Source organism: Gossypium hirsutum, chromosome A02 (assembly GCF_007990345.1).
Source record: "Gossypium hirsutum isolate 1008001.06 chromosome A02, Gossypium_hirsutum_v2.1, whole genome shotgun sequence".
Classification (NCBI taxonomy): Eukaryota; Viridiplantae; Streptophyta; class Magnoliopsida; order Malvales; family Malvaceae; genus Gossypium; species Gossypium hirsutum.
Genome location: NC_053425.1, coordinates 37,939,565 through 37,954,126, shown reverse-complemented (window position 1 = coordinate 37,954,126; position 14,562 = coordinate 37,939,565). Strand labels below are relative to the sequence as shown.

The window sequence follows — 14,562 nt, the reverse complement described above, 5'->3', positions numbered from 1 at the left end:
TGGATACTACGCACCAGGTAGGATTCAAGAAAAGAGGAGGTGAGTCAATTAGACTACTTAAGTACCTAGCTCTTCCATGATCCAATCCTAGACATGCATACATCCATTGCCACACTTTAAGCATATTACTTGTCCACGAACAACAAATTAAGTTTAAGTCTATTTAAAATATTTATTTCCTTTGAAAACATTTACGTTGCGGAAGCTTTGCTCGGTAATTGTGATATTTTGAAAATAAGTAACTTTTATAAAGCGTGCCCTAGAGCTAACCAATTTAATAACCCAAAATATTAAAAATAATAAAAAGAGCGGCCTTATTACAACTTTAACCAGAATAAAAATAATCAAAATAATAAATGCGAAACTTATTTTAAAGAAAACAAAACTTAATCTTTGTGGCCTCTCTGAACCCCGCCCAGCTCCAAGTCCATCGATCTAAGGCTCACCTACAAAGATGGGAAAAGTGTGGAGGGGTGAGTTTGGAAAACTCAGTGTGTAAAGTATCCCAACCAGAGCCCAAATCAGTTCAAGCTTTACTGGGCCTAAGCCCTATTCAAAAATCAGTGTTAACTGGGCCTCAGCCCATATCAATATTAATCTGGGCCATAGCCCCTTACAGTATCAGAGTATATTGGGCCTAGCCCATATCATTATTAATCTGGGTCGTCGCCCTATTACGAGTCAAGATATATTGGGCCTTGCCCATATCAACACAGTTGGGCCCATTTTAATACAGTTGGCCCATAACAAAATAGTCTCATATGATTAATGCATGATAACCCCATCCAACCCTGCACTTGCCTCCGTCCATCCCTACACTTCCTGTGGGGAATAAATCACCCACGCCATCCCTACACTTACAGTGTTAGCACCGGTTGCGGCACTAACGATAATCCGCAACAAAGCTGCTTATATCAGAATATGTGGCACAGCCACCAGCACGGGTTCTTCCTCCATAACAAAACCCAACCCGATGCAACAGATATACATGTCATGGCATACAACAAACATAATCAGAATATCATGCATTTCAGTCAAAATTAACCCTAGGGGTATAACGGTCATTTTTCACCTAGGGGTAAAATGGCAATTTTCATACTTAAGGGTATTCTAGTAATTTAAATATTTTAGGGTTTACATACATATTCTAACCATTAACACATTAACAGAAGCACTTACCGAGCGTTTTTACCGAATTGGGCCCGTTGGCCCACTAACCCGTTTTCGGCCCATTAAGCCCAAATATACCGAAGTGCACGAAATTGCGGACTCTGTAATCATACTGCTTGCGATTACCAAAATTAACAACCAAACCACCTCACAAGGGTTCGCACGTTCGCAACTTCACAAATGCCGACTTTTCAGCTTTTCGGCTTTTGCTGATCTAGTCTATGAGTGGGTGTCGTTTACACACCTATTTTATGACGATTCGTTGACGAGATCTACGCACGAACTGCCTACAATTGTATTACTACCACGTCAATCTAACTATCGAAAACAAACTACATATTAACTCCTTCCCATATTCGGCCAATAACACCTTTGGCACTAGCGATCCTACCTTTTCCAAAGTTAGCGACTAGGTTTAGATCCAGTTGTTCCACTTGTCCAAGCCCTTGATCAACAGCCTCTAGATCACACTATTATCAAAATAAAGTAATTATCACAACCCTTAGGGCTATAAACCCAAATCGACAGCCTCCCTAACCTTTAGGGGTTTCGACTTTTTTCTAAAATACGAAAGATAGACTAAGTTGGAAAGACTTACCACCGATTCTTTCAGTCAATGTTCCCCCCTTAGTTCCTACTTGATTCTGATGCAGCTCTAAGCCCTCAAACGATAACAAAATTCGAGCCTTCAGTGATATCAGTATTGAGCTATGTCCCTAGGATAGTGTGGGATTTTCGGCTTTTTTTGCAATAGTGTGGAAAAAGATAAAATATGAGGGTTTTACTGTGGTACTGTCGACAGAAACTTGGGGTTTAGAGGATGAGAAAATTGGCCAAAGATGATGAGAAAAATAAGAGAATTGGCTAAGGAAATCGGTACAAGAGGAATCAAGTTTTCGGGATTTTGGGATTTGAGGCAATCGGCTATAGTCTTAAAAATAATAGAAGGAAGAAGGAGTTTGAACCAAGAGAAAATTAACAACAAAGGATCTAGTTTCGGATTCTAAAACTCATTCTGAGGTATGCTTATTTTGGTTTTCAAAAAGAAAATCGAAGAAGAAAGGGTTAGAAAAATTGAAAAGGTTATCAAAAGAGAAGAGATTAAGATTCGGCTAATTGGGAAAGGAAATCAAAGGAATAAATAAATTAAGAATAAGGGAGAAGATTTTGTGAAAAGTGAATGAGCAACATAAAAATCAATTGAAAATAAAAAGAAACAGATTCGGCTAATTGGCTAAGAATAATCCCAATTTAAATCTCGTGCCTATCTCCTTCTTTATAGCCAACAACATAGTTTGAATTTAATTCAAACTCTCCTTGCGCAAACAACAGCAGGAGTCCTCCGCTTGGCTGACTCACCTCGCATCTTGCTGCTGGGGGGAGTTTCAATCCCGTACGGCCCTTTTTTTGTGCGCACATCAAAAAGGAGCACCTTCCTGCACGCAATGCTGCTCGAACACGGGAACTCCAAGGTGCCCAACACACTGCTGACCACTGGGACGGGCATCCTTCTTCGATGTAATAGCGTCGCATTTACCTTTAAACCTTATCTGCTGATGTCCTGAGTTCTTTTAAAAATAAAACAGAATATACATGCGCCTGGACTTTAACCCGAGCCACCCTGGGACTCCTAACGCACTGCTGCCGCTGCGCCACAAGCCTTTTAGTGGCATAACTCGATCGCAACTATACTTAAGTTTTACCGTAGCTCAACCTCGCTTCTAAAACAAAAAGCAACTTATGCGCACACCGTGCCTTGAACCCAGGCACTCCTACAACCTCCTAGCGCCACTGCTGCTGGACCAAACTTCCCTTTTTGCCTAATTTAGCCTACTTTATTATTAAAGCCTTATTGCTCAGTTCCCCTAAGAAGAAAAAAAACTAATTTCTTTGCTAAAGTCTTGGATCGAACCAAGATTTTTCCCACACTTTAAATACTTCTAAATTTATTTAAAAACTAAATTTAAACACCACATTAATAATAATATCCTCTATATTTTTAAATAATAATAATAATAACCATAACAATGTAGATTTCAACTACAATAATATATATTTTTTCCTAATAATAATAATTATAATTTCCATAAATCAATAAAAATAAATACAGTAAAATTTTCTAATAATAATTTAATTTAAACACTAAATTAACAACAATAATTTTAGAAATATATTTGTATCTAATAATTATAATGATAATAATTTTCATACAAATTATAATATTAGTAATAACATAAATATTTTATCAATATATATTTTTTTAAACACTAGTAATATTTAAAACTTCTCAATATTCAGGTTTCCTTTTATCCGAATCCCAGACTCAAAGTCCAACTCTTCTAGGCCCAATTTTTGGGGCGTTACATACCAAAACTCACTTGCACAACCCATCTACATGCACTATTCCATCTAAACATTCCTGAACCACAAGCATACCAATCTCAAATTCAACCATTAACTACTCAAACTAATAATCCACAATCAACCTTTCACCAAGCAATATAAACCACATCTCAAAATGGCATTAGTTCACACATATGTATATCACCAAAAGCCAAATAGGTTCATTTACATGGCCATAAATAACATTATATACATAATGTTCATAAGCCAAGACAAATGGAAAAATTCGTAACAATACTTATACCAAAATGACACCAAGTTCCTAAACATGCCATATACTTAAAATACCAAAATTCATAGGTATCAAGTGATAGGTGGATAGTGTGAAGTGATTTCCGACAATCCTTGAATCGAGCTAGCTTGATAACACTATAAAACACGGGAAAAATAAACAAAATAAGCTATAAAGCTTAGTAAGCTCGTATAAAATAAACTCGTTATAATCATAACCACATAATTCAACAATTGGTTATAGATACATGAATTCACATCAACTAACAAACCTTTCAATTACTCATTCACAAAATTATATACATTTTTCACCATTTCTTCAATTTAAAGCTAATATAGTTTATACACATACCTGTACCATATCGTACCAATCTCATTCTCAACCACGTCATTCATTTACCCCTTGAACCATTCAAAATAGAAGTCGGATACTCAGGAATCTCGCACACTAAGTACCTATACTATGGCCCAAAGCCAAATCAAGGTAATTTATATCCAAAATACTGATATCATGGCCCAAAGCCAAATCAACTAATATTCATGGCCCAAAGCCAAATCGGTATAACTCGCACCCAAAATGCTAATATCATGGCCCGAAGCCAACTCAATGTATCCCCTAATGACATGTCACTAGTATCCTAAACTATTCCTAAGGTTTAACCGGGATTTTGAATGCCGAATTACCATCAAATCATTTTTGAACTTATCCGAAGTCTCGTATTTACAACTTATTCAATGACAAAGCATTTAAAATACATTTATAATGAAATTTATCACATACGAACTTACCTCAGACGTGAAAATGATGAAATAAGTTGATTAGTCGATAACTATAGTTTTCCCCCGATCTAGATATGAATTTTTCTTTTCTTGATCTAAATATATTCAAAATTAACTTATTTAATAACTTCTCTATTCAATTTAATCCAAAACACACATTTAAGCACATTTACACATTTGCCCTTAATGTTTCACCATTTTTACAATTTAGTCCCTATTACATAAAATCACAAATTAATGAAATTCAAAATAAACCCACGCTAATGAATTACTATTTTGCCCTTAGCAGCCCATATTTTTCATTTATTTCACAATTTAACCACAAATTTTAAACATTTCTCAATTTCATCCCTATTTTTCCATTTTCACTAAAAATCACTTAATAAAACTTGTATATCTATTAACAAGCATTCATAATCTATTAAGAAACTTCAAAAAACATGCTTATTCATCAATGGCATCACTCAAAATCTTTAACAGTTTTGTAAAATAGTCCCCGGGCTAGCTAGACCTAGTTGAAACGATCTCAAAAACATAGAAATCATTAAAAACGGGACAAAAATAGACTTAAAGTGGCTGAACCCTATAAATCTCCCATCGATATTTTTCTTTCTTATTTTCGGTAGAAGAAGATAAAATGGAGAAAATTTTTTGGCTTATTTTTATTTAATTTGTGTGTATTAATGAATTACAAACTTAACCTTTATAATTAAACATACAAATCACTTAATATATGCCCAAAAATGTCTGCCCACCAGTATAATGGTCTAATAGCATAAGGACCTTAACTTTAAGGTTCTGTAGCTATTAAACACCTTTAACTATAAGAACATTACTTTTGCACTATATGTGATTTAGTCTTTTTTATCAAATTAACTAATCAAATGATAAAATTTCTTAAAGAAATTTTGACAAAAACATATTATCATGCTTTAAACCTTAAAATAATAATAAAATAAGTATTTTGTCTTCGAATTTATGGTTTTGAAACCACTGTTTCGATTTGACCAAAAACGGGATGTTACAACCGCAACCACATGAGGATGGACCACTGCCGCCACTGCATGGAGATGCACCACTGTGGCCACGTGAGGATACTCATCTGGATTGAGTTGAGCACTTGATGTCTGAGATGATCGAGGCATTGCAGCGTATCGTTGGTGCCACTATTGCTCTTATTTGCCAAGGATTACCACTAGAGCGTCTGCGAGCTCTAGGTGGTAAGGAGTTTCGAAAAGTTAGGGGAGGAGACCCTACTCATGCTAAGTACTGGTTGGAGAGAGTTACCCGTATCCTTGGTCAGATGGGCTATTTGGACTAGGATAAGCTTGGGTGTTCTGTGTCATTGCTAGATGGTAAGCCTCATCGCTGGGGGGTGACAGTCGAGCGTGGTACTACACTTAAAAGAGTGGATTGGGACTTTTTCCTGGACTCTTTTGGGAGAAAGTTCATGGGAGAGCAATACCTAGAGGCGAGGATGTAACACCCCTTACCCGTACCCGAGGCCAGGATAAGGTACGAGGCGTTACCAGACAAACATACAAACATTAAACTAAAATATGGGCCATAAAATTTCATTCATATTTCAAAACGTTCATTCACTTACACACAGTCCCTTATTTGAGTCTACGAAGCCCAAAACATACTTTAGAAAGGGTTCGGGACTAAACCGAAAACTTACGAAAATCTTGGAAATTTCATGCTTTAAGGATCCACACGCCCATGTCCCAAAGTCATGTTCCATACATGGCTGAGACACATGGTCGTGTCTCTGCTTGTGTGGAATATACCTAGGCTATTTTCCAAGCTTTGGTCAACCTTAATCTCTTACACACTAATACAAAATCAAAAGCATATAACATGATATTCATTTAATGATTAAATATTCTCAATTAAACCACAAACATAGCATTTGTATGTCATCATACATGTGTCTCTCATACTCATTTTACCTTGTTTATTATAGTACCACTTATACATTTATACCAAGATTATCATCTTACAAAATATCTTCAACTTAATCATCAAGCATTCATATTTAAAACTAGATCAGATCTTTATAAAATACCACAATTCAGATATGCAAAATAACATGTTTGCCTGAAACATTTCAATTCAACTCCATACCCAACAAACATTACATTGAGACTAGTCATATATATATACATATGCATGTCATGATGCATATCATTCTCTTTCTGTTTTCTTATAAACACATATCATTTATTTCATTATATCAATATTTCATATACCATAGTTTCCATGCATTCCACATATATTTATTTTCCTCCTCCTTCTCTCCATTCCACGTCCTTAATGTATATAGCATTCTTGTAAGTACGATTTCACAATTTACTAATAAATGCTCACATCAAACTATCCACACGAGTCATAGTCACTTACATAGTTATAATTCGAGCTACAGAGGTCCAAATTAAGATACGTAAATTTCCCCTAAAACTAGACTCACATATCTTTCCACAATAAAATTTTCATAATTTTTGGTTTAGCCAATTAGTACAGTTTATTCATTAAAACTTCCCCTATTTCACTTTCTGACAGTTCTGGCCTCTCTTCACTAAAAAATAATTATCTCACAGTACAGAACTTGGATAATGTTCTTGTTATTTATCTTGAAAATAGACTCATTATGGATTTTTAAAAATATAAGTTTAAGCTTCTAATTATTTTTATCCAAAATTTTGTGATTTTCCAAAGTCAGAATAGGGGATCACATAATCATTCTGAACCAGTCTCACAAAAACAAAAATATCTCAAACTATAGAACTCCTTTTCTTGCTATGTTTTTTTTATATGAAAACAGACTCATTAAGATTTAATTTTATATCTCATTCAGTCTCTGATTCAATTTATACTATTTTTGGTGATTTTTTAAATTCACGTCACTGCTACTGTCCAAAACAGTTTTATTGCTAATTCACTCTTTCACACTTTCTTTGTATTAACCTCATTTTAACATACATATCACAAATCATTTTCACCACATTTCATACATCACAAGTATAGGCCCATGATCACAAGGTCAATATAATATCATCCTCATGTTTAACTTACTTATTTATATCCTCACCACATCCTGGTCACTTAATGAACACATCATTCACATAATCAAGTTCCTGCACTTATTCATTACAAAACTCACAAAGCAATACATAGAGAGTCTCCCGTTGAACACTTCGGATCAATCCTCGATACTTGGTGTTTCAGCACATAGCTCCACCCATCACATAGTTCGGCTCTCTTGTACACATGGTGAACACTCAGTACCACCCATGTGACCTAGCCAATTTATCTCGTAGCTCTCTTGTCTACATGGTGTCCTTCACCTGGAACCACGCATGCGACCTAGCTACATATATCTCGTAGCTCTCTTGTCTACATGGTGTACACATAGTATCACCCATGCGACCTAGCTACATCATAATGTCTTGTAGCTCTCTTATACACATGATATGCACTCAGCACCATACATGTGACCTAGCTACATACTATCTGTATCATCCAATCTTTCCGAATGTTCAACCGGGATTTCTCTCTCTTTTCCAACAATTTCACCAATCAAGTAATTATCCACAAAAATATTTCCAATATTATTATAAAATATCATAATACAAGTAATATTGATGTATTACTTACATATAAACTTACATCTCATTTAATATCAAGGCAATAACATTAAATTACACATTGCCTTATTAAAAATCATATGAACTTACAATTTCCCATAATATCCATAATCATAGAAATCACATTTATGTATGATAATTCAATGCACTTCACGTACCATAGACATATTTTTAAATCAATTCATAAACTTGGCACCATAATCATTTAATTTAATATAATTCAATTAATTCACTAAATTTAACTTTCAAATATAAATTACAGCATTATTGCTGTATTATTATCATACCAACTTACATACTTTCAACACCTCGGAAATCATAATGAATATATCAATTTTACATTGAAACATGCATAAATTAATGCTTATTATACATATGAACTTACCTCGATACTAAAACGGCCATTTTACCAACTTTCTGAATTTTCTATTTTTCTCTCATTGTAGGTTCAAATCTCGTTTTCCGGGATCTAAAGCATCATATTTTACTTATTTAATTAATGTAATGTTCAAAATAGTCCTTAACTCAAACTTTGGAAAAATTACAATTTTACCCCTAAACTTTTGCATATTTACACTTTCGCCCCTAGGATCGGGAATTAAACTTCATCCCTTATTCTTATGTTTTATGACATGTTGATCACTTTTCCTTTCTATGGTAACATCAAATTCTCACTCTAACATATACTTATGACTATTAGGTATTTTTACCGATTAAGCCCTTTTACTCGTTTTCACTCAAAACCGAGTAGCACAAGTTGTCTAACATAATTTAAAACCTCATATTCTATTATAAAACAGAAAAATAAACACATTTCACCTATGTGTATTTTTCCAAATATGAACCCTAGCTTAAATTATTGCTAGAATAAGCTTAATCAAATTACCGGGATTCCAAAAACGTAAAGAACTTGAAAACGGGGTTATAACGGACTTACTATTGAGCTTGGAAAGATTGAAAACCCTAGCGATGGCTTCCCCCATGCTAATTTCAGCCTCCATGAGAAAGATGAGTCAATTTTGGCTTTATTTTCCCTTTTTATTTTTTTTAATTACCAAATGACCAAAATGCCCTTCCTTACTAAACTTTCAAAAATTCCATCTATGTCCAATTTTTTTCCATCACTTAGAAATTTGTAAAATTTCTATTTAAGACCTCCTAATTAATATTTGAAAGCAATTTCATACTAGAAACTTCTAGAATGCAAGTTTTGCAACTTATTCAATTTAGTCCCTAACTTCAAATTGAGCACATTATGCATATAATTTCTTCACGAAATTTTCACACAATCATGCAATCATATCATAGACCTCAAAATAATCATAAAATAATTATTTCTATCTCAGATTTTGTGGTCCTGAAACCTCTGTTCCAACTAGACCCAATTTTGGGCTATTACAGAGGAGATGCGAGTATGTGCACCTAAGCTAGTATGTGCTTGAGTTGGTGGCTCAAGAGGCTAGTGTTGTAAGAGGTTTAGGTTTGGACTGAACCAAGATATTAAGTTGTATCTGGTAGCACTAGGATATTAAGTTGTATCTGGCAGCACAGATTATTGAGGTCTTTAACGAGTTAGTTGGTTAGGCCCGAGCTTTAGAGGAGACTTTAGGTGGGGAGCCCAAAGCTGTTACTGTTGGGACCGTTAAGAAGTCTTCTGAATCTTCTAGTGGATCTATTTGGAAGGCCAAGAGGGGTTGTTTTGGGAGGTCTGGATGAAGTGTTGCTGTAGGCTAGTGTCTGGATAGACAGACTGGAAGAGTTGTTGTTGAATCAGGTGATCGACCTACTATGATGCCATTGTCTGAGCATTGTAACCGTAGGCATCCTGGTAAGTTTTGGAGGGTGACTAGTGCCTGTATTGCTTGTAGATCGATAGAGAACCTTACTAGAGATTGCCCTAAGAGAGTAGTTATGGCTAAAAACCAACATGCTACAGTTGTTGTCGTTGTTGTTGCACTTGCTCCGGCTCAAGGGAGGAGCTGTGGTAGCAGGTTTGGATAGAGAGGAACTGCTCGAGTTGAGATTGGAGGTCCAACTAGAGTATATGTAGTTAGAGAGCCCCAAACTAGAGAGGTCACAGGCGTTATCATAGGTACATTCACACTACAGTCTTTTTCTCTTCTAAATTTAGTAGATTCTTGTGCTAGGAGATCGTTTATTCTGAGTAATGTAGATAGAGAGTTGGGGATTTCTGTAGAGACATCTAGGTTTGTTGTTATTATGAGCAGTCTGCTAGGTGATAGTGTAGTAGTTGATCGATTTTATCGACGTTGTCCTCTGATGTTCAGGGATAAGTGTTTCCTGTTGATATTTTAGAGTTGTCATTATGAGGATTTGTTGTTATCCTTGGGATGGATTGGTTGATTGAGCATCGAGTGAAGGTCAACTCTGAGGCAAAGTTAGTGACTCTATGTTGTGCTGATGGCTCTAAGTTTGTTATTATTGGAGAGAGGATTGAGTTGCTCTCCAATGTGGTTTCTACGATTAGAGCTGAGAAGCTAGTCTGAAAAGGTTACGAAGCTTATCTAGCCTATTTTTTAAATGTTAATAGTAGGGTGTTAAGGTTGGATGAGATTTGTGGAGTCTGTGATTTTTTTGGACGATTTTCCTGTGGAGTTGCCTGGTATTCTACCAGATAGAGAAGTTAAGTTTGGCATTGAACTCTATCCTGGTACAGCTCCAATGTCAATTACGTTTTATCGTATGGTACCAAGGAGTTGAAAGAGTTGAAGCTTTAGTTGTAAGAGTCGTTGGACGGGGGTTTCATTCGACTGAGTGTGTCATCATGAGGAGAGCCAGTTTTGTTTGTGAAGAAGGATGGGACTTTGAGGTTGTGCATTGATTATCGCCAGCTGAATAAGTTGACCATCAAGAATAAGTACCCACTTTTGAGGATCGATGCTTTGTTTGACCAGTTTCAAGAAGTTTCAATTTTCTCAAAGATTGATTTGCGATCTAGGTATTATCAATTGAAGGTGAAGGATGTGGATGTAATAAAGACGACATTTAGGACTCTTTATGGGCATTTTGAGTTTCTTGTCATGCTATTTGGGTTGACGAATGCACCTGCCACATTTATGGACATGATGAACAGTGAATTCCATTCTTATATGGATCGGTTCGTTATGGTTTTTATAGATGATATATTGATGTATTCTCAATTGGAGGATGAGCACGATGAGCATTTGAGAGTGATTCTTCAAATTTTGTGGGAGACACAACTGTATGCCAAGCTGAGCAAGTGTGAGTTCTGGCTTCAAAAGGTGGTTTTTCTTAGATTTTTCATTTCAGCTGAGGTTATCTGGGTAGATCTAAAGAAGGTTGAGGTGATCTTGGGTTAGAAGCCGCCGAGGTCTATGTCTGAGGTAAAAAGTTTCTTGGGTTTAGCTGGTTATTATCACCGTTTTGTCGAGGGGTTTTTGTGTATTGCTGCTCTGTTGAAAAAGCTGCAATACTACCTTCGAGTGGAGTAATGAGAGGCAAATGAGTTATAAGAAGCTAAAGTCAGTTCTAACTGAAGCACCTATATTGAAATAGCCAGAGTTTGGTAAGGAGTATGTTGTTTTCAGTGATTCTTCTTACACGGGATCGGGTGGTGTGCTGATGCAGGAAATAAAGGTAGTTGCTTAAGCATCAAGGCAATTGAAATAGCATGTATGTAACTATCCGACCCATGATCTGGAGTTGGCTGCCATAGTCTTTGCACTCAAGATTTGGTGTCATTTTTGTAAAGTGAGAGGTGTGTAATCTACACTGATCACAAGAGTCTTAAGTATCTCCTTACCTAGAAGGAGTTTAACTTCAAACAGAGGCATTGGATAAAGCAACTGAAGGACTATGATTGTGTGATTGAGGGAAAGGCGAATGTTGTTGCTTATGCCTTGAGTTAGAAGTCCTTGGTTGACTTAACGGCGATGTTTACAAAGTTGTTGGTTTTCGAGGATAGTGGTTTGTTGGCTGAGCTTCAGGTGAAGCAGAACCTTGCACAACAAATTTGAGAGAGACAGTTGTTCGATGAGAGTTTGATGCATCGTATCCGCCAGGTTAAGTTATGTGTTCTTGGAGATTTTGGTCTTAATGTTGATGGTGTGCTTTGCTTCAAAGGTCGGATGTGTGTTCCAATGGATGGGGATTTGAGACATATAATTCTTACCTAGGCTCATAGTTGTCCATATGCTATGCATCTCGGTAGGAACAAAATGTATCAAGATCTTTAGGTTTTATTGAAGAAGGATGTTGCTGATTTTGTTGGTAGATGTTTAGTTTGCCAGAGGGTTAAAGCTGCGCATCAACATTCGTCTGGGTTACATCAGACGATCAAGATTCCAGAGTGGAAATGAGAGCATATCACGATGAATTTTGTTTTTGGTTTTCCGTTGAATTTATCTCGGAAGGATCCAATTTGGGTGATAATATATCGATTTACGAAGTGTGCGTATTTCTTGCATGTGCATATGACTTTCAATTTTTAGTAGTTGGCCGAGCTTTACATCAGGGAGACTGTCAAATTGCATGGAGTTCTAGTTTCTATCATATCGGATAGAAATCCACAGTTCACATAGTGGTTCTGGAAGATGTTACATGAGGCTTTGGGTTTGAAACTTCACTTCAGTACGACGTATCATCCACAGCCAGATGGTTAGTCTGAGAGGGAGATCCAGATTCTCAATGATATGCTTCAGATATGCTATTGATTTTGGTGGCAATTGGGAGAGACATTTGTCATTGGTTGAGTTTGTCCACAACAACAATTATCAGAGGAGTATTCAGATGGCTTTATTAGAGGCACTTTACGGTAGGAAGTGTAACACCCCTAACCCGTCGTCGGACTAGGGTTAAAAGCATTACCAGACAAATCGGAACATTACAAAATCATAAATCATACATCATCATATCATAGCAATTCATACATGAATAGTCCCTTTATAAGGTTTACAAAACCTTAAACATGCTTTAGAAAAAGGTCAAACTAAACTGAGCTCATACAAAATTTTTTGTAAATTAAATATTTTTCAAAGTTACAAAGGTCACACGCCCGTGTGAACAGGCCATATGCCTCACACGGTATTAGACACGCCCATGTGTCTAGACCGTGTCAAATTAGGGCATACATACTGACTTAATCACACGGCTACAAGACATGCCCGTGTGTCTTGGCCGTGGTTGAAAATGACTTGGGTCGCACGGCTAGCTACATGCCCGTGTGCCTTGGATGTGCTCAAGATTAACTTAAAATCATAGGGTACCCCAGAGGACGCACGGGTGTGCAACATGACTGTGTATCATACACGGCTAAGACATATGCCCATGTCTCTGCCTGTGTGGACAAAAATAGGCCATTTGAAAAGCCAATTTGCCACCCAATTTGGGTCAAACCTACAAGCATCAAACCAAGCACATTTACAACATATTTCCAACCAATTTCAATCATGAAACATTCAACATTCATGCCATACCATTTACAATAAATTCATGCTTGTAACACATACCAAAACATGTCATCCCATAAGTCAAAATCATACCAAAACATATGATTTCATAGTCTTTAATCATACAATCAAATCTCATGCCAAAACCTTACCAAATTTCATACTAGGCACATTCCACATAATTCACATAGATAATATTTAATCACATAATGCATACCAAAACTCATTTATATACACAACCAAAACCAAGCCAAATCGCATGGCTAGATATATACACTTTACAACACATATTCAACTACTTCTAGCCTATACATGCTATACTCCCATATTTGCACTTTTAAAATGTACCAAAATAGAGTTGGATAGTGTGGTGATGATCCTCGACGATCCCCGAGCTCTCAGTAGCTTCGATATCTATTAAACAATGCAAACACATACAAAATAAGCTTTCAAAAGCTTAGTAAGTCATATACAAATAAACGTATCAGTTAAATCATATAATCATAATCAATTTGCATATAATTTATAGCCAAATACTATCACAAACCTCAATGTTCAAATACATTTCATATATTCCAAATTCTTTAGCACATATAGCATATTTTCTCATGCTTTTATCATATATCTTCAATTGATCACTAAAGTACATATACTTACCTTTTTACATCAAATATGATACTCACTCTGTAACACCCCTTACCCATACCCGAGACCGAGACAAGGTACGAGGCGCTACCAGACATTTCCTTAGGCAATCACGTAAAATCGGGTAATAAAATTTCATTTAAAAAACATTAAACTGAATCACATTGTCCCTATCATTGGCCTATGTGACCCAAAACATGCATTAAGAATAGTTCGGGACTAAACCGAGTGCTTGAGAAATTCTTAGGAAAATTCCT

At 36.1% G+C, this 14,562-nt stretch overlaps 1 protein-coding gene across 1 annotated transcript; it reads left to right on the top strand.

The window, feature by feature from the left end:
- The first annotated feature begins 5,707 nt into the window (after positions 1-5,707).
- On the top strand, positions 5,708-11,861 carry LOC121211196 (uncharacterized). Its single transcript, XM_041083703.1, has 9 exons — positions 5,708-5,882; positions 5,937-6,055; positions 9,816-9,924; positions 10,006-10,222; positions 10,379-10,467; positions 10,563-10,732; positions 10,848-10,937; positions 11,147-11,557; positions 11,769-11,861. The coding sequence occupies exons 1-9, from the start codon at positions 5,708-5,710 to the stop codon at positions 11,859-11,861; spliced, it is 1,473 nt and encodes a 490-aa protein (XP_040939637.1).
- The last annotated feature ends 2,701 nt before the right edge of the window (positions 11,862-14,562 follow it).